This window comes from Malus sylvestris, chromosome 12 (assembly GCF_916048215.2).
Source record: "Malus sylvestris chromosome 12, drMalSylv7.2, whole genome shotgun sequence".
Taxonomy (NCBI): domain Eukaryota; kingdom Viridiplantae; phylum Streptophyta; class Magnoliopsida; order Rosales; family Rosaceae; genus Malus; species Malus sylvestris.
This window is the reverse complement of record NC_062271.1, coordinates 24,965,925-24,980,960: the sequence shown is the minus strand read 5'-3', so window position 1 is coordinate 24,980,960 and position 15,036 is coordinate 24,965,925. Positions and strand designations below refer to the sequence as shown.

The 15,036-nt window shown below is 34.7% G+C and overlaps 2 protein-coding genes and 1 long non-coding RNA gene across 3 annotated transcripts; all 3 read right to left on the bottom strand.

The window, feature by feature from the left end:
- Positions 1-2,712: 2,712 nt before the first annotated feature.
- On the bottom strand, positions 2,713-3,918 carry LOC126592294 (DELLA protein RGL1-like). Its single transcript, XM_050258001.1, has one exon. It carries the CDS (start codon positions 3,916-3,918, stop codon positions 2,713-2,715), a length of 1,206 nt encoding a protein of 401 aa, XP_050113958.1.
- A 2,728-nt stretch (positions 3,919-6,646) lies between these two features.
- LOC126593120 (protein NODULATION SIGNALING PATHWAY 2-like) lies at positions 6,647-8,475 on the bottom strand. Its single transcript, XM_050259006.1, has one exon. The coding sequence runs from the start codon at positions 8,432-8,434 to the stop codon at positions 6,824-6,826; it is 1,611 nt and encodes a 536-aa protein (XP_050114963.1). The 5' UTR covers positions 8,435-8,475; the 3' UTR covers positions 6,647-6,823.
- A 4,614-nt stretch (positions 8,476-13,089) lies between these two features.
- Positions 13,090-14,783, bottom strand: LOC126593128 (uncharacterized). The gene is made up of 2 exons (XR_007612884.1): positions 14,158-14,783; positions 13,090-13,336 (listed from the first exon to the last, which is right to left on the bottom strand). It is a non-coding gene; the product is annotated as an uncharacterized LOC126593128 (long non-coding RNA).
- Positions 14,784-15,036: the final 253 nt, after the last annotated feature.

Below are 15,036 nucleotides of genomic sequence, written 5' to 3'. Positions count from 1 at the left end.
CCTTTGTACTTGTGTAAGCCCTTCACTACTAATAAGAACTCCTCTACTCCGTGGACGTAGCCAATCTGGGTGAACCACGTACATCCTGTGTTTGCTTCTCTGTCTCTATTCATTTACGTACTTATCCTCACTAGTGACCGAAGCAACCAAGCGAAGGTCACAAAACCTGACACTTTCTGTTGTACCAAAGTCTTCGCTGATTTTGTGCATCAACAAAGAGTATTATATAAGTGTAATGTGTGTGTAACAGAAATAGAAACCCTTAATTTATATAGAGTACAGAACCATAATGACATAGATATGCATCATAAGCCCATGCATCTATACTTCTTAAGTAAGTCCACAATAGGATAAGAAACCTTATTGCTTATATTATATATTTATTCTCACAAAACCTTAGATCAAGGCCAAACTTTAACAACTCAGATTTATTAATTTCTTTTTCTTTCGCATTTAAGGAAAATGCTATAACCCGTTTGTAAACTGCTTATAAGTACATTTTTATTGAATATTTAAGCACAAAAACAAAAACAAAAAACTTGGTAAAAAGAATTTGTAAGGCCCGTCGTTTTGTTGGTCAAAACATCTCTAAAATGTCCTACATAAATTTTACAAATCTTACGGTTCAACAAAAATGACACAAAATAAGTTTTATGATTGTTTTTGTAGAAATTCACAAAACCAATTAAAAACAATGAGTGTTTGCTTACATTATTTATGAAAGCTTATTCTTTAATATTTCTGTGGATATTAAGAAAAATGTTCTAATGGATTTTGGTAACAACATAGTCATATTTGAATATTACAGATAATTTTTTTGGTAACAACATAGTCATTTTTGAATATTAAAAAACATTGATAAGAATACTGGTGTGTCCTTCATCGGCGAAAATATCTCCAAAAATCCCTCATGAATTTTAAGAAGATTATGATGCTGCAATACATTCCTAACTGGGCATTATGTCTAGCAGTCCAAAGCAGTGCATGAAGCATGTTCATGGTTCATGACCTAATTAAGACAAGTGGTTTAAATCCGACCTCGATAATCCTAGCTGTCAGTTGGCCGCCGAAACAAAAAGTATATATATGCCAAATAATTAAGCATCAAATTGACATGTTAGTTATTGTAATTATCTTGTCACATAAGTATATGGGAATAGAAGCTAGATTAATTATTATATTCATCTTCACACTTGTCCTCAACTAGCTAGATAGAAATAAATCATGATGCCGGGAAATAATGTTTGCTAATCAGAAGATACTAATCTCTGGCATTCAATCAAAGAACGAGCCATATAATCAGTCAACAGATAAAACAAGTTTGGAGTACATGTTCTTGGTCAAGCTCTTCTTCCCTATCCAAAAGGCTTCAATTATCTTCAAGTATGTTGATTTGAATAATAAAATGCAGAAGGACAAAATTGATGCTCAGTAAAATATTTGTCTCATTAATTATGCACTTGTCGGTATTATTTGATCTTTTTTTTTTATTGCCTCATCACTAAAAAATAAAAATAAAAATTGATAGACGAAAATTTTTCTGGGGGGTCAAATGGGGTTTCGTCGTCTGAAACTTTAGGCAACGAACATTCGTATAAAAAAGTTGTCACACAAAAGTGGTCGCTCAAAGTCTTATCCAATGAAAAGAAGTCATTTGTCAACAAAATTGAGTTTGGCCGACGAAAAAAAGCGTTTGGTAAAAGGTGTGCTTACCGTCGCCCCACACCAAATTAAATACTATTACAAACCGGACTCGATGAAAATTTCATCGGTAACCGTTTGAAACACAAAAATAAAATAAATAAAAATTTCTGGTTCCCGTTGCAGAGAAGAGAGTGACAACGAGAATGCCATCTACAAGTAATATTGGGGAAGACGGTGGATTTAGTGAATTGACAGAAGGCCCACTCTTTTTATTTAATATATTGGCTTAATTTTTTTTTAATTTTAAAATATAAAATTTATTTTGTGATCAACATAGTACAATTGATTGCCATGTCAACAAAATATAGACCTGCATTTACCATGTCATCATTTAACAACTAATTTGATGGGTTATTAACGGAGGTCTAACGTTGCAACGAATTCGTAAATTTATGTATGACATTGCAATGTTCAAAAGATGAGGAATGAATTTGTTATTTAACTCAAAGTTGAGATTAAAATGTATTTTACTTTATAATAATTGATACTTTGTTCATAAAGTGAGCTTTGCGAGTGTCATAAAGTGAAATTTATATACCAAATAATCCACCAACTTAGTTGATCTTCTTTTTACAACATAAAATTTAAAGAATCTGTACAAAAACTTCTTATGGTAAATCTCCAGTAGTCTACACATTTGCTGCAATAATTTGAAAGGAGAGTAAAAAAAATAATAATAACCCATTTCTAGCTAGCTTCGGTTTGTCCAGGTTTCAACTCTGATCAAAGGAATTGAATTCCATTCCAATGTCATCTCATTCCCATTCTCTCCTCCAACTCTCACTCCATACGAGCTATCTGCTCCCACAATTTCTTTGGCCTCCATTAACATTTCCCTGCTCACTCTCCTACCCTCCAGCCCGAACCAGGGATGAAGATTTCCAGCTTCTCTTGCTTCGTTCCACTTCTCGAACCAAGCCTGAGAAAACACATACGGCGCCACAAACATCAACTCCATCACCATCCTTGCCTCTCCTAGATGGCTTGGGAAGCTCGATTCCAAAGACCCTAACAAGGCTTCGTAGTGCACAACATTCGCGTCAAAGAAGGAGATGAAACTCGAGTCATTTCCCCTTCTCGCGTAAGCATCTCCGTCACCAAAGAGTTGAAGGCTACCATAGAGTTGAAGGCTAGAAATTCTCTCCTTCCACCTCTCTTGTTCGCCTTCTTGATTAGGCTCACCAAATCCTTGATCGCGATCTCTTCCACCTTCAAGTTTAGCCCGAAAGACTTTGCATGATGCTGGAGTTGCCTTTTCGTCTCTTCGAATCCCCACTGTGGAGGAGCAACCTCATCACTCTCTTCCACATCCCATTTAATTGCTGTCACTTTAAGTGTTTTGTTTCTCTTTGCCACAGCTTCAATCAGCTGAGGCAATTGAACCCCTTCACCGATATCAAATTCCACTACATGAACCGTCTCTACATCCTCCGGGACAGCCTCGAGGATCGCGGTGTTTGCTGCGTAGTGAGCAAATCTACCAAAAGGGAAGATTTGGTAGAACATGTTGAAAGCGGCCTCAAAATTCTTGAAGGATTCTTGTTTCAAATAGTCTCCCTGCTGATTATCAACAAATCCTAGACATAAGTAGAATGCAAGGCGCTCAAGAGATTGACCAAGTGGGTTTACTTTCTCCGAAAGGCATCTCATGATTACCTCCTCTAGCTTCCTCTGCCCCATCTCCATGGCCTCGTTGAACGCCTTGAGCATATGGCGAATTCTCACTTCGCTGTTGATTTCCATCTCGTCTCTCGGCAGGGTTATTGATTGTTGGACGGATGTCACATCCATGGAGGATGCCTCAGAAGTCACAAAAGAGTTTGGACTCCACACACCATTTCCTTCAACAGAAAATTGCGGTGAAGGAAGAGTATTGCTTCCCTCACTGCCTTCCACACATGAGGCATACATATTTTCTATCTCACCCATCAAATAATTCGTCTCGAATCCTCCCAACTCCATGGGAAATTCCTCTTCCGCCATCCATGTGGCTTGCAGGAGATGATCACAATCTGCAAGTTGTTCAAATTCACCAGAAAACATGGTTGAAAATGGAAAAGAATTAAAAGTTTCTGAAAATTCGTCCGATGGCATGAAAATAGAAGAAAATTCAGAGCTCCCCATCTGCTCAGTGTATTCATTTGTATCCAAAGTTGAATTTGTTTCATTCAGGCATGGCCAGAAGGTCTGAAAGTTCATCTCTGATTGCATCATCGTTTTCTTTATTGGTGAATATTTTTAGAGGGTTTGACGACTTTTTCTCTTTGGGTTTTATTTGCTGATGAATTTTAATCCATCATTATATATCGATTGGTGACAACGTAATGACAAATTAATTAAGCATAAAATAGTTAAAAAAAAAGAATTATTGAAATGGAGAATTATTATTAAGAATTATTAATCACTATGTTATCTTCATAAACAAATGCCAATTGCTTTCACCAACTTTCTACACACTGTACACGTAATTCAACAAAAAGTTCCCAACTCAATTCTCTTTGCTGTTTTGGCTGCTTCTTTAGGTGGTGACTTATACGTCACACGTATCCTTTGTATTTTAATAAATAAAAAAAGATAAATAATGATTCCTGTCTTTTCAACGTAATTACCTTTCATTATAAGAAATATAACCTTAATTAATTAACTATTTAATGACTTATTGTGTATTTAAAAGGGACTAGAACTCTTTTCCCTCTTTCCATCCCCTTTTATCTCCTCCTCTCACATTCTCTTAATTTGTTTTTTTCTTACTATAAAAAATTAATATAAAAGGTTGACGTGATTTAACCGTGACAGTTCAAATATGAGAGAAATAGAAGAAATCTTTGTCCTAACTTGATTATTAACTTTAACAAATTCTTGATATGTAAAGTGTTCCTTCTAGGTTAGTCTAATTTTTTTAAGCCAATAATAAGAATAGTCTAGTTTATTATAATAAGTTATAATTTTTTAAATTTAATTATTTTATTATCAATAATTATCTTTTTAATGATAAGATTTAATATAAAAATCAAATTTCTTCCTAATTATCTCCTTGATTATTTCTTTTTATTTATTTATTGGTTATTTCTTGTTCTTCCTCCTACTTTAAATCCAATTTATAGATTTTATTTTTAATTTTTATAATCAACCGATATCATAGGTTAATTGTATTTATATACCTATATGACAGATTTGTTTTTTTTTTATAATCAACATGTCACATATTAATGTGTCTTACTTGTATTCTCTAAAACATCTCTAAAATGTCCTACATAAATTTTACAAATCTTATGGTTCAACAAAAATGACACAAAAATAAGTTTTATGATCGTTTTTGAATTCACAAAACCAATTAAACATAATGAGTGTTTGCTTACATTATTTCTGAAAGGTTATTCTTTAATGTTTCTGTGGATATTAAGAAAAATGTTCTAATGGATTTTGGTAACAACATAGTCATGTTTGAATATTAAAAAACATTAATAAATAATACTGGTGTGTCCCTCATCCGCGAAAATATCTCCAAAAATTCCTCATGAATTTTAAGAAGATTATGATGCTGCAATACATTCCTAATTGGGCATAAAGTCTAGCAGTCCAAAGCAGTGCATGAAGCATGTTCATGGTTCATGACCTAATTAAGACAAATAGTTTATAGCCGACCTCGATAATCCTATCAGTTGACCGCCGAAACAAAAAAAATATATATAATTAAGCATCAAATTCACATGTTAGTTATTGTAATTATCTTTTCACATAAGTATATGGGAATAGGCTAGATAATTATATTCATCTTCACACTTGTCCTCAAGTAGCTAGATGGAAATAAATCATGATGCCGGGAAATAATGTTTGCTGATCAGAAGATACTAATCTCTGGTATTCAATCAAAGAACGAGCCATATAATAATTAGTCAAGAGATAAAACAAGTTTAGAGTACATGTTCTTGGTCAAGCTCTTCTTCCCCATCCAAAGGGCTTCAATTATCTTCAAGTATATGCTGATTTGAATAATAAAATGCAGAAAGACAAAACTGATGCTCAGTAAAATATTAGGTTTAGATCAAGTTTTTGCCTAACAAATTATGAGCTTATCGGTATTATTTGATCTTATTTTCTTATTGCCTCGTAACCACAAAATAAAATACATCGATGACGAAACACTTGTGTGGGGTCAAATGGGGTTTTGTCGTCTGAAACTTTAGGCGACGGACATTTGTAAAAAAAAGTTAGCCACGTAAAAGTCGTCGCTCAAAGTCTTACTCAACAAAATAAAGTCATTTGTCAAACAAACATAATTTTCCGGACGAAAAAAATTATATGATAAAGGTGCGCTAACCGTTTTGACCCTACAAAAATATCTTAACTTTGTTTTGTTGCCCGACACCAAATTAAGTATTATTAAAAACTTGACTCGACGAAAATTTCATAAGTAACCGTTTGAAACACAAAAATAAAATAACATAACAATTTCTAGTTCCTGTTGCAGAGAAGAGAGTGATGAAGAGACTGCCGTCTGCGAGTAGCGTTGGGGAAGACGATGAATTTGGGGAGGTCAGTGACGGAGAGGGGGAGGTCAGCAAGGAGGAGTAGGATTCTCTCCCCTCTTTTTTTTCCTTCCCTTTCCTCCCTTCTTATTTGAACGGTCACAGTTAAACCACGTAAACATCTTAAATTAATTTTTTATACAAAGAGAAAGATAAAATAAAGAATATAAAAGGAGAGGATAGAAGAGGATGGGAAAAGGAGGGGAGGTTGGGAAAGGCGATGGATTTGGTGAATTGACCGGGGGGTCACTCTTTTTATTTAATATATTGGCATAATTTTTTTTAATCAATTAGCACAATTGTTTGCCATGTCAGCAAAATATAGACCCTGGATTTCCCACTAATCCCTTAAAATGTAATTTACTTTATAATAATTGATACTATGTTCATAGAGTGAATTTTGTGATTTTCATAGAGTGAAATTTATATACCAAATAATCCACCAACTAAGTTGATCTTCTTTACAACATAAAATGTAATGAATCTGTACAAAAGCATCTTATGGTAAATCTCCAGCAGTCTACACATTTGCTGTAATAAAATTTGAAAAGAGAGTCAAAAAAAAAAAAAAAAAAAAATTCCATTTCTAGCTACCTTCGGTTTGTCCAGGTTTCAACTCTAATCAAAGGAATTGAATTCCATTCCAAAGCCATCTCATTCCCGTCCTCTCCTCCAACTCTCACTCCATACGAGCTATCTGCTCCCACAATTTCTTTGGCCTCCATTAACATTTCCCTGCTCACTCTCCTACCCTCCAGCCCGAACCAGGGCTGAAGATTTCCGCCTTCTCTCGATTCGTTCCACTTCTCGAACCAAGCTTGAGAAGACACATATGGCGCCACAAACATCAACTCCATCACCATCCTTGCCTCTCCTAGATGGATCGGGAAGCTCGATTCCAAAGACTCTAACAAGGCTTTGTAGTGTACAACATTCGAGTCAAAGAATGAGCTGAAACTCGAGTCATTTTCCCTTTTCACGCAAGCATCTCCGTCACCAAAAGTTATGATACCTCTTGCCGAATTGGCTAACAAATCCTTAGCTAGCCTTAGGAATTCCATGAGAAGTCCTCTGCTTCTTCTCCTCCTCATATGAGGAAGCCCCACCATAGAGTTGAAGGCTAGAAATTCTCTCATTCCCCCTCTCTTGTTCACCTTTTTGATTTTGCTCACCAAATCCTCAATCGGGATCTCCTCCACCTTCAAGTTTAGCCCGAATGACCTTGCGTGATGCTGGAGTTGCCTTTTCGTCTCCTCAAATCTCCACTGTGGAGGAGCAACCTCATCACTCTCTTCCACATCCCATTTAATTGCTGTCACTCTAAGTGCTTTGTTTCTCTTTGCCAAAGCCTCAATCAACTGGGACAATTGAACCCCTTCCCCCATATCGAATTCAACTACATGAACCATCTCCACATCCTCGGGGACAGCTTCAAGGATTGCGGTGTTTGCTACATAGTGAGCAAATCTCCCAAAAGGGAATATTTGGTAGAACAAGTTGAATGCAACCTCGAAATTCTTGCTACATTCTTGCTTCAAATGGTCTCCCTGGTGATGATCAACTACTTCTTGGCACAAGTTGAATGCAAGGCGCTCAAGAGATTGACCAAGTGGGTTTACTTTCTCCGCAAGGCATCTCAAGATCACCACCTCCAACTCCCTCTGCCCCATCTCCATGGCCTCGCCAAACGCCTTGACTAGATGGAGAATACTCACTTCGTTGTCGATTTCCATCTCGTCTCTCGGCAGGATTAGTGATTGTTGGATGGATGTCTCATCCATGGAGGATGCCTCAGATGTCACAAACGAGTTTGGACTCCACACATCATTTCCTTCAACAGAAAATTGCTGCGAAGGAAGAGTATTGCTTCCCTCACTGCCTTCCAAACATGAGGCATCCATATTTTCTATCTCACGGATCAAATAATTCGTCTCGAATCCTCCCAACTCCATGGGAAATTCCTCTTCCGCCATCGATGTGACTTGCAGGAGATTATCACAATCTGCGAGTTGTTCAAATTCACCAGAAAACATGGTTGAAAATGGAAAAGAAGTAGTTTCTGAAAACTCGTCCGATGCCATGAAAATTGAAGAAAATTCAGAGCTCCCCATCTGCTCAGTGTATTCATTTGTATCCAATGGTGAATTTGTTACATTCAGGTATGGCCACAAGGTCTGAAAGTTCATCTCAGATTGCATCATCTTTTTCTTTTTTGATGAATATTTTTAGAGCGTTTGAAGACTTTTCTCTTTGGGTTTGATTTGCTAATGAAGTCTTAATCCATCATTTATATATCAGTGGGTGACAACTTAATTACAAATTAAGCATAAAATAGTAGAAAAATCGGATGGTTATTAAAATAGAGAATTATTATTAAGAGTTATTAATCACTATCTTATCTTCATAAACAAATACCAATCGCTCTCACCAACTTTCTACACATAGCACACATAATTCAACAAATGGTTCCCAACTCAATTCTCCTTGCTCTCTTGGCTGCTCTTGAGGTGGCTGACTTATATGTTGCCCGAATCCTTTGTATTTTAATTAAGAAAATAAGATTGATAATGATTCCTGTCATTTCAACGTAATTACCTGTCATCAGAAGAAATATAATCTTAATTAATAAATTATTTAATGACTTATTGTGTGTTTAAAAGCCCTCAATGTGACCAAGGGTATTAGTCCAATTTGATGACACAGAGTCCTGGTCATCCTTCCATACAGTGACACCTAGCTAGCTCTTACCATTTATAGAGGGAAAGAGAACATCTTCAGATCCCTTCCACCAAGTTCATCCATCCGGACCATTGAAATTTGATCCAACGGCTAAAGTTATTATAACTTTTAATGGAACCCATTTGATCCAACAACTACAAACAGAGGATCCCATTAAAAGTTATAATAACTTTAACCGTTGGATCAAATTTCAATGGTCCGGATGGATGTACTTGGTGGAAGGGACCCGGAGAGGATCCCTTTCCTTTATAGAGTGCATTTTTGCTCACCATCCTATTTATCATCGTATGCTCCCTCATTTATAAGAGCTTTATTGAATTGATTTCCCTCAAAACTCACTTTCATAGCAAAAAAATAAAAGAAAAAAAAAACACTTAAATAGTGTTTTGAGGAAGAAGGAGAGCTCTTGCCCCTAACTTTAGTATTGAACTTTTTTTTTTTTGACCTAACTTTAGTATATGTAAAATGCTTTTTTTTTCTAGGGAATTTTAACCAAAAGCTCCTGATACTTATTCACTTTAATGAAAAACCACATTTTTACACTAAATAGTCAATCCTGGTACTATTCACTTTACCCTTTATTTTGTCCTTATCATTAAAACTCAAAGTTTTCAAATCATTTTCATTAGTTTTCCTTTTTTTTTCTATAGGTTTGATAGTTTGAGTATTACTAATATTAATAGATAAAAATTTACGGTATTTTTTAAAACACAGGTATTGTTAAGGAAAAATTAGTTTCCAGCCCCTAGTTTCTAATGTCCATTGACTAAGACCTTATCAGTTTTTAGATTTTGATCAAAGTCCCTAGCATTAATATATTAATGAATTACATGTAAGTTACATAAGTTTCACAAAAAAAAAAAAAATTGGTACTTGATTTAGAGCTTTAATACTCACACCCTTATTAAACTCCTAAATATTTTTCAATTCAAACATTTCCAAATATAAAAAATAAAATTAGAATGAGTTTGTACCCTTTGTTAAAAATGTACACTTTTTTTAATTTAAAATGTACCCATTTTTTATATAAAATTTCATTCAATCTTTTCTCTAATTCATTTTTTAAACTTATATGGGTACATTCTATTTCATTGATTTGAGAATGTATCCATATCAAGTTTAATAGAAGAAATTTAATAATGTTATTATGTCTAATATCTTCTCTTTTTTTAATGCTTTTGAAAAATGTACCCATGTTTTGGTACAATAATTTTTTTGGTTAGTTTTGATGAATGTACGCATGTGTGTGTACATACACACACACACACAAAATATTGGAGAGTATAATTTAATCCCATAAATTATGGGTTTTATTTAAAATCTCATTAATATAAATAACTACAAATTTCATTTTTAATTTAAAAATATAATAACCTACATAGAAATACATTATTACATTAATGTCAGGGACATCGATCAAAAACTAAAAACCATCAAGGTTTTAGTTAAAGAACATTGGTAATTAAGGATCGCATCCAAAGTGTTTCTATTGTTAATAACATAGGATGACATTGTTGTTACTTTAACAGGGTAATTTTTCATTATGGATGTCATATTTCATTGTTAAGGTAAGATGTTATGCATAAATGTAACTACGTTACAAAATTATCATAGACTAACTGTATTAACGGTTGTCAAGAAAATTACATAGAATTAATTAAAAGTATAAAACAAATTACGTATTAGTTTACGTCAGTAAAAAGAACTGGCGGTCACCATATATTTCCCCTAAATAAAAAACAAGCACATACAATCACGCAACTTGCACGTAATCTTCATGATTAAACTTCCTAATGTTAATATTATAATGATTTTGGTCCTATTGGTTCAGGTGGTGATTTTGGAGTGAAGATCTCCACCGGATCCTTCAATCAACTTCATTTATCATATATCGTGTTGTCAGTTTTTGTCGGATACTGTTTATATTCAATTTTAAATAAAAAAATTTATAATGATTTCTGATCGTACAATGTACGATGAACGGATGTGATTAAAAGATTCCCAAAATCCTCACAAAGAGTATCCTACGATGATCCTCCTAGGTGATTTTGGATATATTAGGGTCCATATTATATTATGTTTGATATTAAATTATACATCATGTCATGATGTGTCAATCTTAATGCCTGCAATATTCAATAATCCGTGTTGGTTCAGGTGGTTATTTTGGATAGCTCAGGTCCATATTATATTGAGAGTTTTAACAAAACATTTTTGATAATGTTTATTTTTAACGTTAAAAACATTTTTACTTTAAAATGTCACTTCTAGTATTATTCACTTACAACACATTTTTGTCTTTTTGGTTAAAACTCAAAATTTTCAAACTATTTTCATTAGTTTTCCTTATTATATTATGTTTTCATATTAAACTATACGTTAAATCATGACATGTCAATCTTAAAACCATCTCTAACTAATGGGATAAAACTTAAATACAAGTTTTAAACCCACCCCCTCACCCCCCCCCCCCTCCAAAAAAAAATTCATTTCTAACTATTGGGCTAAAATAAGCTCTGGGGAGAAAATATATTTCTGGGCTAAATTCCTCCTAGGATTTAAGCCTAGCTTAAACTATTCTGAACCCACCAAACTGTCATATTTCAATTTTTTTATGAACATTTTAGTCTAAAAATATTTAAATTCCAATAAGTAATTAAAAATCATACAAAATGCATAGGTATTTATAAAGTTTTAAGTTAAATTTGATTTAAATAATTTTCTTAAACCATTTTAGACATTAGATTTAATTTTGGGCCATCAATTTTTTTTTTTTTTTACTATTAGATTTGATCTCATTTAATCATAGCCATTAGATTATAAGTAAAAAATAAAAAAATGTTTGAAATATGACAGTTTGGTGAGTCCAGAATAATTTAAATCAAGCTTAAATCCTAAGGAGAATCTAGCCCAGAGATATATTTTCTCGACTTATTTAAACCCATGATTGGAGATGGTTTAGGAGGGTTTTAAAGCTTTATATTTTAAGTTTTATCCTATGAGTTGGAGATGGTCTAAGGCCTGCAATATTCATAATATGTTGAATGTGATATGGAAGTCTTTCTCTCTTGTAAAAGAATGAGAGAGAAATGCTTAATTTTAATTATATATGTGTCAAATTATCAAAGAGACCTCCAACATCATTAATATTGTCCCCAACTTGTATTCATAATCCGTTGCATGTGATATGGAAAAGTCTCTCTCTTTCTCTCTCTCTCTCTCTCTCGTAAAAGAGTAAGGGAGAAATGCTTGATTTTAATTATATACGTGTCAAATTATCAAAGAGATACTTCCAACAACATTGATATTGTCCCTAACTTGTCAATTATTACTACACAGTCCATCATGTGTGGACTCTTATCACAAAATGCCTCGGTATAGTTGGGGTAGAGTAAGGGTATTTAAACTTTTTTTTTTCTCTTTCTCTTCCCGATGTGGGATATTTCAACAATAAGCATAAAAAAGGTCGTACCCAGTGCACAAGGCTCCCGCTTTACGCGGGGTCTGGGAGAGGTACTTGATGATTAGGACTACGTGGAATCATGCCATTAATTGTTCCTCATGTCATTTTTTTGTTGTTGTCAAACGATGGATTTTATTATATTAAATATTAGGTTAGCCACCGATGAGGTTTGAATTCATGCTGTCATGCAAGAGCTCAACCTCTTCTCACCACTGTGGTAAAGGACCAGTTGTCTTCGTGTCATGTTGAGGACATAATGTTTTGGCACACAATTAGGTCTTCATTAGAAAGGTGAGGAAAAATTGAAAATGGGAGCTATAGCTACAGATACATTTCTTAAGTATTTGGAGGAGGTCAAAGTTGATCATAATTAGCTAGATAATGGTTGTTTAATTAGACATTGCCGAAAGAAAGAGTTTGGACGCAACTTCGTGCAAATTTACAATTACCAAATGGTGTCAACAACAACAACAACAAAGCCTTTTCCCACTAAGTGGGGTCGGCTATATGAATCTTAGAACGCCATTGCGCTCGGTTTTGTGTAGGGCTGGGTTCGGTTCGGTTCGGTTCAATTTTTTTTCGGTTTTTTTCGGTTCGGTTTTTTTCGGTTCGGTTTCAGTCCGGTTCGGTTTTTTTTTTTAATAAAATGTAAACTTTCATTAAACTTACATACATATAAAAGCCCACAACTAAACACAAACAAAAAAATGGGCCAGAACAACAACCCAACCCAAGGGTTGAGCCCGAAAAAGAAAGAAAAAAACGGAAAACCCTAGCTGCTAAGTTCCCTTGCCGTCGTCGAAGCAAGCTCCGGCGACCATGTACCAGCAATCCAACAAACACCAGAGGTGAAGACCATGAATCGCGATATCCAATCATGATTTCCTGCTTTTAACAACCCCTGAGCACAAACAAACATAATTTTCCTTCAGCTGATGAATTAACAATCACAATTCAAAGAGAAAAATAACCTTTTTCGTCATTGATTTATGAATTACTTGCATAATTCACATAGCAATATCATTTCTAAACAAAATAAAAAACTGAAGAACAAACAAGGAAAATTGATTAACATTTAGACCTAAAACTACTAGAACCGCTCAATTCCATTGGCGTAAAAGCACAACAACTGAAAATCTAGTTCTCGTCAATTTTCTTAGGCACCAAACTGAAAAAACTATAATAAAAATGGAAATATGAATAACCTAATAACGAAATCCATCAGATCTAAACAGGCATGCAGAGATCGAATCCAAAAACCAAATGCACAAATCCATCAGTATTTGGATTTCTTTTTTTCTTTGTTGGGGGTTAGAGAGAGAGAGAGAGAGGGAGGGAGAGTACAGTGGGTGTAACTATCCATCAGTATTCGAATCCATCAGTAATCCAAATAACAATCGAAACAAATATCCAAATACACAAATCCAAAACCGAAACCGAAAACAAAAAAAAACCGAAAAATCATGAAATAATTCAACAAATTAACTGATGCAGATAAAACAAAAAAAAGCAAATGGGTTCGTCTAAATGCCATAATCGGACTCCAATATCACATGCCCAGTGCCCATATTCAAATTCATAGTCAAGTCCACAATAGATCTAGAAATTCCAAAACATATTCAGAGAAAAATACAAACTTTTCCACCTTAAATTACATAAATTTCAAATGGGTAACCATAAAATTAAAAACCCATAAACTGAAAAATAGATAAAACCCACAACCTTTGCTGCAGCGATATCGCAGTGATCGTCGCAAGCTCTTACAATTCCTCTTTTCGTCGGGTCTCGAAAGGGGCGAGGGAAAATCATTGTTTGGAGAAAAAAAACCACGAGGAAGACAAGAGAAGACTAGAGAGAGTGATTTGGAGGAAGAGAGGAAGGAGAGGGAGAGAGAGAGAGACTGAGGAAGCAGAAAGGAAGTCGCGGCGGGGAGAAAGAGACTTTGAGATCTGAAAATGAAATGGGAATGGGACAGAGACGGCTAGGGTTTTAAGTTTTTTATAAAGCATTCAATATAAGAAACCTATAAATAATATACTGGTACAACTATAACAATAGAAAGTCTACAGTCAAGTTGGCTGACAGCATCTAAACCCAACCTACAGGTCAGGGGTTCGAACCTTGATGCTAACATATTTTTTTGTATTTATATATATATATTTTTTTTTCGGTTTGGTTCGGTCCGGTTCGGTTTCTGGACCTCAAAAACCGAAACCGAACCAGCCAGATTCGGTTCGGTTCGGTTTGGCAGTTTCGGTTCGGTTTTTTTTCGGTTCGGTTTTTTTCGGCCTCGGTTCGGTTTGGTTTTCGGTTTTTTTCGGTTTTCGGTTATTTGAACCCACCCCTAGTTTTGTGTCATGTCCTCCGTTAGATCAAAGTACTCAAGTCTTTTCTTAGGGTCTCTTCCAAAGTTTTCCTAGGTCTTCTTCTACCCCTTCGGCCCTGAACCTCTGTCCCGTAGTCACATTTTCGAACCGGAGCGTCAGTAGGCATTCTTTGCACATGTCCAAACCACCGGAACCGATTTTCTCTCATATTTCCTTCAATTTTGGCTACTCCTACTTTACCTCGGATATCCTCATTCCCAATCTTATCCTTTCT

Bases quoted from the DNA above. Each gene is read 5' to 3' on its own strand.
- LOC126593120 (XM_050259006.1), bottom strand. From the start codon at position 8,434: ATGATGCAATCTGAGATGAACTTTCAGACCTTGTGGCCATACCTGAAT.
- LOC126592294 (XM_050258001.1), bottom strand. From the start codon at position 3,918: ATGATGCAATCAGAGATGAACTTTCAGACCTTCTGGCCATGCCTGAAT.